Raw genomic sequence first — 17,721 nt, 5'->3', positions numbered from 1 at the left:
GTAAAGTGTATCCCAACATTTTCTCAGTACATATAGACCATTTAGACCTCCACACAAGTGCTCTCAGTGCACCTAGCCGCTTACTTGATGCATTTTATGGCCAAGTGAACACACTGCAAACTAATTTAACTGAGCAACTTAAATGGATTTCACCAAAGGCTTTTGTCAAACACTCACACACTGATGGAATGAAGCCAACTATTTAACCTGTAAACAGAAGAATTACTTTTAGAGCTGCTGTGAATAGCAGAGGCCGATGTAAGAGGAAGAAAAGATGCAGAGCGCAAACATAGATGCATGCACACGGCGAGACAATCATCTGGTACGAATAAGGAACACAGAAATACTTCAGGAAAGCTAGAGAGACAACAACGAAGAAGGGGAAAAAATGTGATGATTAAAAACCAGACACCCTGACATCTCTGAAAAAGCATTTGCCGGAGATTGTAGTTGAAAATATTCTTCAGTCCCCATGAGACCAGACAGCAATTAGGGTGCTAAGCTATTTCTGCTTGACGAGTGAGCGCCCCCATACAAAGCCACTCCAAAAATGGGGTGCTGGAATCGAATACACAAGACGAGGAGAGTTGCATTTTGTCTTAGCATATTTTCCAGTCCAGATAATCAACATAATATTGCATTGTCCTCTAATTATGATCTCAGAATGTTGCATAACACCAAACACACATTTCTTTTTTCTGTGTGCTCATAGTTCTGATCATACTACAGATGATGGACCGTGGAAATCTAAATTTGCAAATTTCTTGAGGATTTTGTCTTTTCTTTCTCCATCTAAAAGGCCTTTTTCCCCAGTTTAAAAAAACTCTACCGATCAACGTTTGAGCATCCATTTGAACCCTTCAAACAAAGCCACCTCCAGCCTTTTCTTCTTAAGTGTGGTTAAGGGCAGTGGTTGACAATGCACACGCATGCATCGTACACATTGTAATTACCGAGGCATTTTAAACACAGGGCCAGCACAGCTGACGGAGAACATCAAAGCCAGAGGCCAGAGCTGAGTGACTAGTCCTGAGCATGGCGGATTCACTAAAAAATGATAACAGAACTCCCTCTACCTCAGACAAAAGCAAAGACAGGCAAACATGTTGGAGGGGGGGGGGGGAAGGCAGAGGGTTAGCCACTCCTTACCGCTGTAAAAGCAAGAGGGGAAAAAAAAGGGAGGAAGAAAGGAAATCGCAGCCATACGGGCTGTGCTCCCCCAGCTGAACTGTCTCTGCATTTTAGCGGTGGGAGAAAAGACGCTATATGGTGATGTGCTCCTCCCTCCACCCTGCCAACCTCATCTGTCAGCCATTAGTTAATCAGGGCTGGTAAAACAGAGCACAGGAGAGAGCTGGCACAGCTCGTGGGACCAGAGGACAGCTTCACCTCTGAGAGCAAGAAGAGGGCAAGGACTCAGGGACCTCTGCTTCACCAATCTACAGCTGGGCTGCTTCACTCACCAGCACCCACTCAGGTAAGACTATTCCACTTGACACTTACTTTCAGCCGCTACAAGTGTGACAAGTTACCATCTAGCTGCTATATCTTTTTTATTTTTGCGTAAAAAATATTTGTGCCCGTGTTTGGTGAATGTCAAATTTAAAATGAATGACTGCATGTCCTTTGAGGGTTGGTATACCTGATTATTATAAAAAAATAAAAGCATACTTTGTATCATGATAGTATTAAGTATTTGGTGCATGTATTTTACCTGAACTATAAATGTCATATTCCGTTAGAACAGCTTATGTTGGTGCTCTGGTGTTACAATAATATCTTGCTGAGGTGTGAGAGTATTTTGAATATATGGAAAGATTCTCACTTTAACATGAAGGAGAAGAACAGCTCTTTGAAAAAAACACATAAATCAATGGGTCACACGGGAAATGAAACACTCTTGCCCGCCCACGTTGTCCCAGCAATTAATTTCACATGATTAGGCAGGTTAATTCTACTATAATCCAGTGAGGATCATCTAGGCATAATGTGGATTACTACCAAATGGGATGACTCAACTGCCTTTGGGAAACAAGTTTCTTCCAAGCAGAACTGAATGTCTGCAGAGAGAGAGAGAGAGATTATTGATATTTAAAGCCATACATAATGAACAGCCAGCTCTTAATTATTTGACTTTTTGGCTCTAAAGTGTCTTTCTTGATTTGATAAAGGTTCACATTTATGGAGCATAATTGAGTGCTAAACCAGCCCCAGCTAATTCACGCTTTAAACCATTTAAACCATAAAACAGCCTGGGGAGTGTTAAACATAAATGGCTGATTTTGTTTAAATTAACAAAAGATGTCTTACCAATAACTTCTAACTTCTAACAGGATAACCAGACTGATATCAGATTTTTTTGAGCAATTATGTCTTTGTCTAGGACTGGCAGGCGTCAACCTCAAGATGACCCCACCCACTGCTTTACTGTGAACAGGTAAGCCAATAGGACACATGGAAACTGTTCCAAAAGAAACTTGAAGAGTTTAAATTTCTGTCACTCAGCCAATATGGTTACCAAAGCAGCAACAGTAATACTGTACAGTACCTCACACAGAGAAGGTAGATTCCACAAAAAAATCTTTGTGTGTGAATATGCATATGTTTGATCACTGATCACTATGGCCTCAAGCGTTGAAGACAACAATTTACGTTGCAGCTTAGAAATCAAAAAGACCCTTAAAAACATTTGATGTGAGTTTTGCCAAATGTCAGATTTTGCCAGATCAGTGATAATGATATCTGTATTTAACATTATTGTTTGACATACTAGTTTATTCTTACATTTAATTTTAACAATGAAACTAATTGTATTATGAAACACAATCTGCTAACAGGACTAGTTAGTAATACAGCATGAAAGTTTAAATGAAACAATGCATTATTAAGTATGAAAGTACAGGTTGATATTAGTAAAGGCAATTTAGATCACAAAGTGAGTTTGTGGTTACATCTTTCCTATATTTAATGGTTCTAAGTTAGGACATATCTGAAAATGTGAGCGCCGAGGTCGAATTCCAATCACATTGCAGCACACTTACAATGCAAGAGGATGGTAATACCAAGCATATGGTAACTATAGTTACATGGGCTCTTCAAAGGAGCTCAGTGTTGACCCAGAGCAAGAACAAACTTGCAAGTGTAGAGTGTGAAGGGAGTGTAGAATTATACTCTGTGCTACATGTTAATTACAAGTCAACGTTGTGAGATACTAAAAGGTAACTGCTCTATATGGTCAACAATGCTCATGCAAAACTGTAATTTATCTGTAAAACAAATCATGCAATGAGCAAGTAGTAACAGTTTGGAACTGAATGCTTAAGATAGTGGTGTGTCTTTTGGTATAGCTTGATCAGTATCATCATTTTCTCTGGTGAAATAGCTTAAACTGCAAACCAGAGAAAGAAGGAGACAAGGGGGAGGAAGATAAGGGTCATAGAACATTCAGACTGATTCATGGTCTTGTTTTGCTGGGAGGTTTCAAAGACAGAAGTCAAAACAACACATGTTGTCAACACAGGAACAGCTGGTAAGAGCAGCGTCATGGGGCAGAGGAATGTCAAGAGTCATAGATCTTTTATCCATCAGGCCAAAATAGCTCACCAGACTTCTAACTAACCTAAGGTCTGCTAACCTTTACTAACTTTATCCATGACCAATCTCACAACATGCTTTGAACTACAGAGACCATAAGATGTATTCAAACAAAAATACAAGAAAATATATCCACCTGCAAAATATAGGTATCTCTTGCTGAGAGTAAAGCACGTTACAATGGTGAATTTCAGATGTTTAAAAGAGGATGTGAATGATTATATGATGTGGAAATAATTTTCTGTTTCTGTCAATGCAGTTCCTGTCAGACAGTCAGCGGCAGGAGCTGCAGCATACTTCTGATTGGCTAATCAGAAATGTATGACTTTGCCATGTTTAAAACGTTAAATAAACAACTGGTTGAGTAGGCATATACTGTTTCTTTAACGCAGTTTCCTTTTTAAGTCAACACCACTCAGAAAAGATACACCAAGAAACCATAATTCAAAACGAAGTGACAAAACAGCGGAGTGTTTCCGTGTGTCCAAACAATCCCGTGAGAGCTTTTTCCATTACTGTTACACTGAAACATCCAGCACTGCTCAAATCAGTACTCTGCAGCAGATGGGAATGAGGAATAACTTTAGAAAAGACAGAAAAAATCTAATTCTTGATGACAGAACTTGATAAATATAACAGACCAGCCATAAAGTCATAAAATAGTGTCCTCTGACACAAAAAGTTCAAGTCTAAGTCCCTCTTCCTGCTAAATGTTCCACAGCTGCTTTTGTAATCTGTCATAGCAACCAGCTTGCCACAGCTTGCATACAGCGAAGTATGGAAAAGCTCCAGAAAGTGGATGATCCTGACCTTGTATATACATTTACAAGAAGAAGGAAAAAAAGATACAAAGATATAGGAGAATAATATCGTTTGACATGGTCTTTTGGTGAAAAAAAAACGGACATGGAGGAAAATTCATACCTGGTATGGGTGTGTTTTATTGCCACAAATCCAAAAGCAGAACACTAATTACAATATTCCTTTATGGCAGCATTATAGAGGCGATAGGGAGCTCGGAATTTAAGTGCAAATTGCAGTGTTTACCAAAATTGCTACTGCTTTTTATAAATTAGCACCCAAAATCTTTTTCAACTATATTTCTTTTTGAAGCTTTGCTCATCCTGTGCCATGACCATGGGCCTTGGCATTGGACAAATGCCTCCATCAGATGAAAAACCCACTCAAGAACAATGTAGCAGTGAGAAAAATAAACAAATTAAAAGTGGAATTATAATAAATTGTTCTTGATGTACCCTGCTTGGTTGATACATTTCCAGCACAGCAATGCAGAATTTTCATCCATCTACAATATAAAAATTAAACATTAAGGTTTGGTTTTAGCCCCTCAGACTCAACAAGTAGGATCCTTTCGTAGACTCAGTTAACAGTTGATGAAAACTCAACATCTTTCATCAATGGTAAACATTCAAACGAGAGAAAAAGCCACTCTAGACGAAAAGAGATAGAGGCATTGGTAATGCAAAAATACAGGCCCAGCTTGACAGCTTATGTAATTTTAACAGAAAACGAATGGAAAGCAGTTGCATATTCTAACTGCTCCCTTGCTGAAATGTTGCATCTTGTAAAAACGCACATAGAACTGCAACAACAAGTTGGTTAATCAATTAAAAGATCAAGAGAAAATGTTTTAGCAACTACTTTGACAATCGATTAAGTCAAATTTTCAAGCAAATGTTTGATATGGTTTCAGTTTCTCATTTGTACTACTGGAGAACTATAGACCAAACAATTAATCAAAAATAATTGACAGATTAATTAATAATGACAAGAATAGAAATATAAAATGCGGGAATACTCCACAGTGAATTTTTCCTTTGAATGTTTGTGTCTTTTAGTAGCAAGTGGAAACAACTTTGATGAATAGTGTAACAGGTACTGACTGACATACTGGAATTTCTTCACATCTGTCGACCTGTGGCCCCTGCTAACATAGAACCATTAGAAACAGACCTGACAGGTATAAGTCACATGGAAAGTACAGCACATGCACTCAGACATCACAAAACAAGTACAGCTAAATCTCTAGCTTAAGTATCACACAGTGTTGTTTTTTGAAGTTGAAATAGACTATTAGCTCTCTGTTACTTAAAGTGGGTTTGAACACACACCAATCCATATCTGCCTCTCTCCTAAGAGGGGAAAAAGCTCTTTGACAGAGATGTTGAGTCCCATAAACTCCATTTCTATCCATCAACTAGATAGCATCAACAGGCTTGAACAGGACCTGGCCCCAACAAGTCTGACGCGGTAGCCTCATGTGAAAAGTCTATATATTTAAAGGGAATCTAAGAAGTGACTCCTAGAGGCTTAAAAGAACTTTATAACACGTGTCCGATGAGTTGAGGAAAAGCAGGTGCTCTCAACCTGTGTGAAAGTAAGGGCATGTTTCCGATCATTCGATAAGCCTGGGGTAGTCCAACATAGATGCTTCCAGACTTTCACGCCCTGTCTCCTCTCATTTCATCTCACTGCGTCTGCTCCAAACCCAGATCACTCACAAAATAACATCTACCCTTACTAGATTGGCTTTTCTCTTAATTTTTTCCAATGCTGTGCACAAACTCATCATGGTTCAACTCTGAGTGGGGTCAATTCTGGTTCCTTTCCAGATTGGGCTTAACCTCTACAGGGACAGCATTAATATGATCCTTTGACGGCTCTCTAAGCTACATATAATTGTGAGGATATTTATGCAAGTGCTAGTGAACAAATTATCTTTATTACAGTGGGTAATATGTTAAGCCTATCTTCACGTTATTTGACTGCTTGACTCAAAAAGAGACTTCCATTCCTAATGTAAAAGCCACACTGTGATCCAAATATTTAGAACAGATAACATTGAACAGCATCTGGTTTTCTCCCAAGTGTCCTTAAATGGTGTCCCAAAATCTGTAGGCCATAGTGCTTGACTTTTATCCAGCAAATCGTCAACTGAACTATTTTGGCTTCTCTCAAAGGCCAAATTGAAACACTATCTCCCCACTCAGATTTAAATTGAAGCCATGACAAGAACCGTGCTTGTGAGGACCAGGGGGACCTTCCAGCCACCGCTTCTATTGCTCACACTGGGCTGGCATATGTGCAGGATCAGGAAACACAAGCCCAATAATGTCCCAAACATCTGACCCCAGGGTGACAGGTTTGGAGACTGTTCTCGCCCACTGCCCTCAGGCCAAAGTCAAGTATGTCAATGATGTGCATGTGGATTTCATTTTAAGCAACATGATTAGTTCACAGACGCTCAATTGCCATCCCCCCTCCATGGGAACCCCACTCTTGACAGGAAACGGTATGTTTTTGTTAGGAACAAACAGGCATAAATTACTAAAATGGTTCCTTGGTTGCCAATTTATCACACACAGCCTTATTGTTTCTGCCTGCACACACTGACTTTGACATTGCTTTTAAGGTAATTACCATTAGTTAATGATATTTACATTCCTAATAGTTTATGTTGAACTGTGTCTGCAATCATAAATTTGTGCAATAAATGTGATGATTGTGTTGTGTCTTTTCTTCTATATATGACAAATATGTTTTGATGACCTGTATTTGGAAAATAAATATCGCTTTTGGTAATCATTAATTAATTTTGAAGCTGTCACTGCAAGATTAGAAATGATTATAGGTCTAAGGTGAATGGAGGCCGATTATTTTGTAGAAACAAACTAAAGCAGCAAATGAAATGACATTTGAAAAATAGTTTTGGACATAATTGTCCTTCTGTTATATAATGCCAGCATAAAAGATTACTCGTTGATCAAATTTTTATCAGAAAGCAGTGCAGATTTGTAAATAATGTCAAGAGGGTAGTATACCATCATTAATAAAAGCCATTTCCCTGTCAGAAAGTTCTAGATAGTAATGGCTTGGCTAAAATGTAATGGTATCTGTGGAATAATAAGTGTATTAACTACTTCCCCAAGAAGGGGATATATTTATTTATATTATATAAGTATATATTTGATATATTGAAAAAACTACCAGGATTTTTTTGTAGAGCTACTGCTACAAACTAATGTGACCAATATTTAGCATAGAATACTTTGGGGATGCTACCAACGGAAGAGGCCATTAAATAAGGTAAGACGCACTCTGAAGCCATGAGAAATATGTTGACAATGTTACGTAATACAAGAACCCCTTAACCATTTTATTACCCTTTGTCCTCTAAAAGACCATGAGCAAGTTTTGCCATTTCACTGAGACAATGTTTAATGTTTGGTTCTATGAAATTATTAAAATGTTTTAAAAAAATGGTGTGACAGCTTCTTGTAATAAATGATAAAAGGCACATGTATAAAGGTAATTTGATAACCAATGTTACCCTTTGATTTAAGTCTAAAGATTTTAGTTGTATCACATGCATGCTTCACTGTTGCCTTATATAGAGCCATATTAAATATATGCTTCACTGCAGTTGGTTAATTAGAGGTTTCCTACAATAGAATGTACTGATATTGTCTATTATGAATTGCATGAAGCCTATGGTAAACTATGTACTTGAATAACTACATAATTTGAATACACTGTCAGATAATACTTCTCATACAGGTGCTTTAAAAAGCTATTTCAATGTGTGTTTCCTTTTAAAGAATGACCTCAAAACAATATCAAATACATAATTCAATCAGCAGTTTTAAATATTGGCTTTCCGTGGCTTTCTTTTGGATCTCCTCAACTAAACAAACCTTGCCAGAATGCATTAATATCAATTATTGTTGTAGCAAAAGTAATACTCTGTAGGTCTCCTGCCAAATGCATTACAGAGAGCTCCATTAATGCAATGGTAAACAGATGTGCCACCCAGCACCAAAGATTTGATTTGGACTGTGTATATTTTCTCCAGGAACATTACAAAATAAATTGTTAAAAAAAACATAAAAGGAAAAGGCCTGCAGGGTTTTTACACTACATTATGCAGAGGCATGTATTAAATAAGGATTACTGAAAAAAGCTTATAAAGAATGAAGTCAAATGAAGGTCAAATACCACGAAATCACCTACAAGTCAAGTCTTTTCTATGAACCATTCATAGTACCTCTGCTACACATTATATACTGCTGGTTGTATTGCATGTCCATGGTATAGCAAAGCCTGTACGTGTCTAAAAAGGGTTTTAAACTACTATATATGATAGAATAACTACTGTGTCAACAACTGTTAAAGCAATAAACTATATTCCAAGTGTTACTACTTTGCAGTGAACTGTGTCTTTTTTGTTTTCCCATCTTGTAAGTCTGTTACCTAGAGAGATATCAGGAGGATTTATGTGTTCATAACCTAGCATAAATTGAGCTCTTCCGTCAGAGTAGAAAGCACTAAAGTTGTTAAAGGCACAGTCCTGTATTTTGTTTTTCAGCAAAATATTGTATTGAAAAACAACACAAATTTCACAGTTATGTTTCTTTAATAATCTTTACAATGGGAAAAAGCCAATTCAACATGTTTATAAAATTTGCATGTGAATGAAATAAATAGCAATAAGAGCAACGACCAACCAAAATATGCAAAATAAAGTACAGTTGTCACGTTGAGTTTAGCAACTTTGCACCACATGGTTAAAGTAAATGAAGGAGTGGGAGTGAAACTGCCATGGCTGAGGAGTCTTGGTTGTAGTAGAAATCTTGGTTGAGAATGAAACACTTACACACACACACACGCACACACACACACACACATGCACACACACACAGAGCCGGAGAAGCAGAGGAACAAACAAGGAGAATGCACAAATCCTTGCTGAGAGGACACTGACATAAATACAGAGCCAACTGCAACACTTCACTTAAAATATGTGTCAAGATAATTTCATGTTGCCTTAAACAAAATATAATTCAGTGTGCTTACATGTCACATTTTAAAATTGGTCACAAATTGTTTGCAGGAGCCTGAATCTGCAAAGCTGCACAACCACTGCAAAGTGTTCAAAACATACTGTGGCTCTTGCATTGAGAGAAAGCTGTAAATTTGCTGGGATACGTCATAAGTCGTCATATGGCTGTCAAACTCTAAATGACCTTAAAGTGTAACTAGATACTTGCTAGCAGTATTTTGCTGCCTAATTGCAACTGTAACCACACCTATCAGTGATGTCATGCTGTACTGACACACCCTGGATTGCACCTTTACGTTACTGCAGCAAGTTGAAGGGTTTCACCACTGAAGGTCAGTAAAAACAAAATTTCCGCTTCCTTTGACCATATTATTAAGATAAAATCTGCAATTCCCATCAATCTTTAATAGTTTCCACATGCTCGCCTATCCCAGTAGTATGTTTTAAGTACAAATTGGAAACAAAGCTGGCCTTAGAATCTGAAAATGTATGTGACTCAATACAACAGGACCAACGCCACGCATGCAAGATTGTTACCCATAAGCCTATATAGTTGCCCTTGGAATAGCATGTTGATATCACTGATCAGGTCAAATTATTGCAAACACTGGCAAAAGTGGCAAGCAGGTATTCTCCTTGTATACTGTAAAAGGCCCCAACCAGTAGTGGTGCTGTTTATAATGACAAATAATTCAAGTAAAGTGTTACATCAAACTAAAATGGAATAAAACGTTAAAGCTGCAACAATTAATAATCTATTGTAAACAAATAAATAAGTTTCATTTAAAAAAAGAAAATCCTTCAGAAATACAAAAACTGGCCAAAGGAATAAAGAGACACAACCAATGACACAAACTTTATAAGGAGGTATCTGTGTGCTTTAGTTTGTTTTATGGACAACGATGAAAGCTGAAAAAGAACGGTCCAATGATAACCCGAATTTCTGACAGTTTTATGTTCAATAAACTGCACTGATGCTGCCTACCATTAACAGAATAAATAATTCCTTTTGCCAAACCATTGTTTTCGGGACATCAGACAAAAACAACTGCGTGTGCCCAATGGCTTGATTGTACATAAAGTAGGAACCAGATGAAGAAAGGCGTATAAATGGTAATTACAGTGTAGTTTATAAGCCTTTATGCCTGTTTTCCTATGTGATATAGACTACATCCTATATTGTACAATATACTTTATTAAAACTTAAAATAACAATTAATATACTACTTTTAATTTAAGTTTTGGGATATTGTTTTTAAGATGTCTTCTGTTTGTTTCTGTGACAATGTAGATGATTTAAAATAGTTTATTCTGAAAGAGATGAAGCCGTTTTGCATTTCAAATTGAGTAAAAAACACATTATCAAAAATAAAATGAAACATGGTTTGAAAATATATTCCTCTGTACAAAACTGTATTTACGCATAGGGAGATACGAGAGGTTTGACCAAGAGCACCAGCAAAAATATTAAATAGAATATCCAATAAGGAAAACCAGCTACTTGAAAAAAAAAAATCATACTGTACAAAGATACACATACAAAATACACCGACAGTCACGTGTTGCTAAAAGGTCATAATATTAACTCTTATACACAAATATACACTTGTGTACTTCGGATACAGGTTGAAGACAGCAATAACAACACAGAACATTTACTTCACGCCTCATATATGAAATAAATATTTTCTAGAGTTATGCCTCTACACATATATGGCATCGTTGGACAATACTGTCCCGATTTATAGCTGTTAATCTTGAGTCTTGGCTCAAAATGGGATCCATGTGTTTCTAATGAATCCCCAAGTGGAGCAGCATTATGTTTTTGTGGTTTTTTTCTTGATTTTAATCATCACGATGCCACTGAAGGGCTCATCTGGGTGGGCTGGAGATGGCTAGCCAACAGTGGCGCTAGATAACCAGCGCTCACTTCAGGATCTTCTACAGTTTTAGGCTAAAAACACACTCAGTACACACGTCTGGAGTCATTTTAGCACACACCACAGTTACGCCCCCTCAGTGAGGAAGATAAGTAAAAAAAGAGTAAGTACTATCGTACCGGCTTCCATGGTCGGCGGTGCCAGGTGGCAGAGCCTGGGCAGGGCTGCAGGTTGCATTGCTCCATGTCGGGCGGCTTGTCCAGGATGTCGCAGTTGTAGTTGTTTAGCCTCTGGCCGTTAGGCCTTTGACAAACCACCAGGCGAGTCCTCCTTCCTCCACCGCAGGTCTGGGTGCACTGAGGTTAGCAAACAAAAATATGTGTATTAAATTATAATTTAGTGGGAAATTTCTGAACTGTTTCAGCACTGACTTTATAACACTAGTAACCTAACTAACTAACAGTTGTTTCAGACTGAGACTGGCCAAATGCCTGGTTTTTGTATAACAAGTGATAGGAGAGAGACATACATACAGACAGAGAAGACATAACAGACGATAGGGATAAAACACAAATGGTGTGTGGGGGAAAAAAAGTGGAGGAGACTGACAACAAATTTGTTTTTTTAGACTTTAAGTATAACCTCACCTCTCCCCAGACACCGTAGTTCCACAGAGGACAGGGCCCAGAGTCGCAACTCTTGGACTCGGCAGGTTTGACCCTCTCATCGCAGTAACTGTTGCTGTGTCCATCAGCATCCTGACAGACCACCACTCGCCTCTGGAAGCCTCCGGCACAAGTACTGGAGCACTGCAGAGCACAGTGTGGCAATGAGAACAACAACACATGCACACACAAAGGTGCAACAGATACTTTATGCATGAAAGGCCTAGTATGAGTAATTCAACACAATTTCTTAGTTAGATGATTGGTATAGGTGGAATGGACATCCTGTATGTTTCAGTTTTGCCATTTGTATATCCTTTTTTCTTAGCTATGTTAAATATTCTAAACTCAACCTTCTCCTTGTCCTTTTTTTCTGGAGCTGTTGACTGCATCCTATAGTTCTCCATGCTCAGGTTATTGGCTAACATGGATGTGAAGTCCTTCAAGTTTTCAGAAAAAGTTTTGAAAAAAATCGGAAAACGATATATCACTAATATAGGATTATGACATGATGTCACATGTTCTATTTGCTGAAGAAGGCCACGTGATATGGTTGGAAGCTTCAGAAAGCCCTAGTGGATACATTTGTGAAAACTGATCTATCATCTAACATAACATAGCGTGGTCAAGGATTTCACAGATTTTACTCAATAAAGTATTGTGATTTCAGTGTTTACAAACCAGAAAAATGCAGACGCACGCATACAAACACAATACACAACCTGTTATGCTGAATTTACCTGAGTCTAGCCAAGACCAAGTCCAGCTGCACTGTTCAAAATGATGTTCCAAAGATGGAAAACATCAGTCCATGTAGGACATTCTCAAACACTGAACAACAGCCTTGAACACAGCAGTAAGTACCCTCTGCATCCAATTAAAATGACACATCCCCACTGTCAATGGGAGTGAGCACATTCAATGCTCTCTGTATATGAGGGAGGACAGCGCAGAGTGAGCCTGAACAGCAGCACGCTTCTAGTCAAGTTCATTATGTGTGACTGAACAGTGTAATAAATGCCTCTGCTGGGGAGGAGGTATTCAGCAAATAGAACAATGTTCACCTCATGGCTTTCAGAAAAACAAGATAAAACCACACAAAACATTTTATCCTTCTAACAAATATTACATTGATCAATAAAATAGAGTTTCACAGTATAATAACCAGGTATTTTGATGGACTAACAGCCATCTATTAACTGAAATGTGCTTATTAGGGGAATTAAATGAAATTTTGTCAATTATCATTGAGCAGATTTTCTCTTTAAAACTACACACTGGGCTCTTTTTTCCTGAAGATACATATACACAAGGGAAAGCACAAACTCAGGGAGAAACAGCACATACCATATACTTATATGGCTACGCAGATTTAATCTACTTTTCAATTAAAAGGCCCTACTGCATCCTACAAGTGGTTTTGGGTGACATTAATGTAAAAAAAGAAACTCATAAACTCATGCTACCTATGAATTGCTTCTACAGTCTATTTTACAAAAACAGCTCCTCGCTCTTATATTTGCGATGAAATTGAGCCGGGTGCATATATATATACACATAAACACACACACACACACACACACACACACACACACACACACACACACACACACATATATATATATATATATATATATATATATATATATATATATATATATATATATATATATATATACACTCTGCAGTCCCTAGTATGCATTTCAATCTGTCCCTTGGTGTTTGTAAGGTCCTTTACCATGTATGGTCCTCTGCCCTGGGAAAAGGAAACATCTGCTACCTCCAAGTGAATGTGTTTACAAGAATGTGTTTACAGACAGACACATACAGACCTTCATGACATACTATGTATAATGCTGGCTTAACATTAAAAAAAAACTTATGAAAGTAAAACTTTGTGTGTCAATAAAAAATATTGATATGGCTCCATGAGAAGATCTTCATTGGTTTCCTGAACACGACAAGTAAATGATGCAACTTCTAAATGGAATTTCTAAAATGATTCTACCACAATACAAAATACTTCTGCATTGCCCTATTTCTCCAAAGATCACATGTTGAACATACTGCGCCCCAGGGTCCGGTCCTCCACTGGTTGTCTGCAGAGGGTACATTCCAGCTGCTGTGCCCAGGATGGCGTCCTGGGTCTTGGGGATGTCCGTAGGGCTGATCATTGATACGCTGACGGTGGTTGATAGAAGAACAAGGTGCAGTGGTACACTCCTGTTCTGTTGCGGGTTTCTCATCCGGGTCGCAGAAAGACTGTTCCACTGGCTGGTGGTAGTTAGAGCAGACCACCTGCCTGGTGGTTCTTCCAACACCACAAGTTACTGAACACTGGGATAGGGAAGACAGTACCAAGTTGTTAAAAACCGAGTGAGTGAAGGGCTGTCAATTTCATAAACAAACAATAATTTCAACAATCTTGGAAGATAATTATTATTTTCCTCTAATATTGATATTGCACTTTGAGTGCTTGTTATCCTTCAAAGGTAGAAGTCTTGTTTAAAGTATGAAGTCAACTTTATAGTCTGCATTGCTATGACAACTGTGTACTAAACTAATGGGATGCTACATGTTGTGACTGGAGATTGCCTGCCCATGAATTACTTCATGATGTGAAGTTCCATGAGTCTGTATCTGTGAATAACGGGAGTAGAGATTTATTAAATTTGACATGAATTTAATGAACTTAAGACTTTGTCCTGAGAAACTTGATTTGGGCTTTTATATTTAAAGCAACTTCATTTCCCATGAACTCTCAATTAAAAGATCATGACAGCATCTGTAGATCATCCCTGGCTCCTTAACTGCCAGCTAAACTAATCCACCACTGATCTTTTAGTGACATCATCCACAGTTTTGGCTCTTGCCATGCTGACATTCACAAGTCAATACTTAACTGTACAATATCATAGCCCATTTTGTTTTACAGTTATTTTAACATTGGGGGAAGTATAAACTGAGTAATTACTGAAAGTCTCGGATGTGGAAAACAGCTTATTGATTGGACACAGTGTTGGGTGTTTTACTCACAGGAGACCACTCCCCAGCACGCCATTGGCCACAGGGGCTGAAGCAATCGGAGGACTCGGGGGGCCGGGGCAGGAGGGTGCAAAGTGACTCGTCAGCAACCCCTCCCTGGGCATCTCTGCAGCTGACATAACGCGCCCGCTTCCCCTTGCCACAGGACACCGAGCACTGAAGTACATGCAGATACAAGCAGAACTAAGATGAATATTTGTCTCATGTGGAATTTAATTTTTCTTTTGTATTGTGAGTTTTTTAAAGTGATGCCATTAGCTGCATTATACTTATTAATTAGTTAGAGTGCCACTGTTTAGACAATGCACAACACAAATGACTACTAAGCTACGTAAGCTGTGCCATACAATTTTTGCGAATGGGCAGCCCACATTGGTAATGAGAGCATAGTATCTACTGTATACAATATATATTATGTATCTATGGGTCTATATTACCTGTAGTAGATATACAATTACCTAGGTATTGTATAGTACAACATGACATTGGTAAGCTACAATTATGTCAAAGTTAAAACTGTAAAAATGTCAAGTTACCAAATGGCCACTTGTTTCTTATACAAGCATACACAATGGGTAAATGATAAAAATTAATTCAGCTTTTCTTTGATTCATGTTTCTGTGCAGTAAGATTTTATATCACCTCCGGTGAGTTGAGAAGTTTTCCCAACACAATGCAAAACAATTCAAAAAAAGTTTTAGTTTTTTGTTTTTCTTTGATTAAATCTATATTTTTAAGTTAGAAATCTTGTCGTGCACAATTTGCGTTGAATTCTTCAACGTGTTTCAAGGCAAATGGTCTTGATCTGATAAATAGACTCGGGTTTAGGGTTGTTTGTTTGATGCTAGAAAGTTCATCTAGATTATCCAATTTTTTTGCTTGTTTGTAGAGGATTTCTTGCAGCTCCGTAATACTTCCTGACATCACGTTCTAAGAAATAACAGACGTGTTGTCGACTTACATTTCTCAGACTGATAAATGCTTTTCTTTACCGTTACTGGTGCCCTGAAATGACTCCCTGATCAACTTTCACCTGCTTACACTCTATAGCCGTACCCCTGCCATCTAAAGGGAAATTTAGTGTCAGTAGTAAACATTTCTGAGAGGATGAACACCTAATGCAATCAAATGGTTCCAGCTCAAACAGGCAGGTTAATACCCCTCTCATATCAATGACTCTCTAAAGAGGATGGCAGTTCCGCTGCTTGTGGGGAATGTATGCACGTGTACGTGTGAATGTGGTGTGTGTATTACAGTATGTGTTTCTGTCTGTAAGACCACACTGGCGCTGGCCTCTTTGACATGTGAGCTCACACTGACTTTCAGATTGACAGATGGGGTTCAATTTTAGAAACCGTAGACTTGTGTTTAGATGAAATCTGGGCTTCATTTGTGACGAGTAACAATGCAAAGTATTAGAGACAGAGGGGCCTCTCAGTCCAGACAGTGGAGCCTGTGTATGTGTCCATATAATGTATGAGTGTGCATGTAAGTGTGTGTGTGTGTGTAGATGCAGCAGGGGGTATAAGAGACAATGCCAAAGAGGATCATGGTCTTGTACAATGAAGGAATGTTGGGATATACAATAAAGTTTAATATGTCAACCTAATATTTGTAAACACAAATGCAGACAACCAATAATTACTGGAGTATGGTTTTGTTCTATTAAACACAAACACACACACACACACACACACACACACACACATACACACACACACACACACACACACACACACACACACACACACACACACACACACACATATATATATATTCTTTGGACTGTAAAGGGTAAACCTACAGACGATAATATGCTCCAATAGACCCAATAATAATTCTTACAGCAGTCCAGGAGCCATATCTCCACTGAGTCTGGAGCTGAGCAGAGTTGTCAGGACGAGGTGTGCTTTGTACCGGAGAAGCCCAGGGACACGCCGGCATCTCACAGTCCTACAAAAAACAATGCAAATACAGTAAAATGTATTATTATTGTGAGTCATACATCACTGCATTGAAACAAAAATATTTTTAAACACACTGCATTGGATGCAAAGATCCAGGTTAAGGATGTCTCCAGCTGTAAAAAAGACGAAAAAAAAGAAAACCTTTACTTTTACTGTTTAGTTCCATTACCCAATGCTTGTAGACCCATCTTATACAATGCATGTCCATATTGCGGTGACCTCGACTCTAACAACTTAGACAGATCTGGAGACTGAAATGTGTTCGTCAGGGTCTAAGAGCTATTATGTACAAACCACTTAGGTAATGTGTGCTGCAGCCTTATGGTCTGTGTCCACCTTGGCAATAATCTGGACTTTGGGTCAAAGATCTGGACTTTGGGTCAAAGCAAAGCATTTAAAGTCACTGCAGCTGGTTACGACTTTCGCTTCATTAATGTTTGTGGTGAAGATCAAATCCATAATTTAGGAGCACCCCTGCCAAACCTGATCAGCAATTACATGTACAGCTGCATGTCATCCGTCCACCACTGGTTGTCAGGGTAGTGCCCAGCTTATGATGTGGCCTATGAAGACAACTCGAGTGCGTTCTGGGGAAAGCCTGGTCTAATTAGGAGAGCCGGCATTTATCCCACATTGGACGGAGCTGCTCTCATATAAAAAAAATTTACCAAATCTGTTATAGGCCATAAACCATGACAACCCAAGTCTGA

At 38.4% G+C, this 17,721-nt stretch overlaps 1 protein-coding gene and 1 long non-coding RNA gene across 2 annotated transcripts in view; one reads left to right on the top strand and one right to left on the bottom strand.

The window, feature by feature from the left end:
• Positions 1-17,721, bottom strand: part of LOC116694092 (A disintegrin and metalloproteinase with thrombospondin motifs 20) — an 89,001-nt gene that overhangs the window by 13,120 nt on the left and 58,160 nt on the right. Inside the window, exons 24-28 of the mRNA XM_032523564.1 lie at positions 16,890-16,997; positions 15,036-15,200; positions 14,067-14,336; positions 11,982-12,143; positions 11,514-11,690 (exon numbers count right to left, since the gene is read on the bottom strand). Of these exons, the coding sequence (XP_032379455.1) occupies positions 11,514-11,690; positions 11,982-12,143; positions 14,067-14,336; positions 15,036-15,200; positions 16,890-16,997 (882 nt within the window). The remainder of the gene's footprint in view (positions 1-11,513; positions 11,691-11,981; positions 12,144-14,066; positions 14,337-15,035; positions 15,201-16,889; positions 16,998-17,721) is intronic.
• LOC116694109 (uncharacterized) lies at positions 1,184-8,811 on the top strand. Its single transcript, XR_004333069.1, has 3 exons — positions 1,184-1,477; positions 2,384-2,437; positions 6,606-8,811. It is a non-coding gene; the product is annotated as an uncharacterized LOC116694109 (long non-coding RNA).

Source organism: Etheostoma spectabile, chromosome 8 (assembly GCF_008692095.1).
Source record: "Etheostoma spectabile isolate EspeVRDwgs_2016 chromosome 8, UIUC_Espe_1.0, whole genome shotgun sequence".
In the NCBI taxonomy this organism is placed as follows: domain Eukaryota; kingdom Metazoa; phylum Chordata; class Actinopteri; order Perciformes; family Percidae; genus Etheostoma; species Etheostoma spectabile.
Note: the sequence above shows the minus strand (reverse complement) of the source record. Positions and strands in the feature narration are given on the sequence as shown.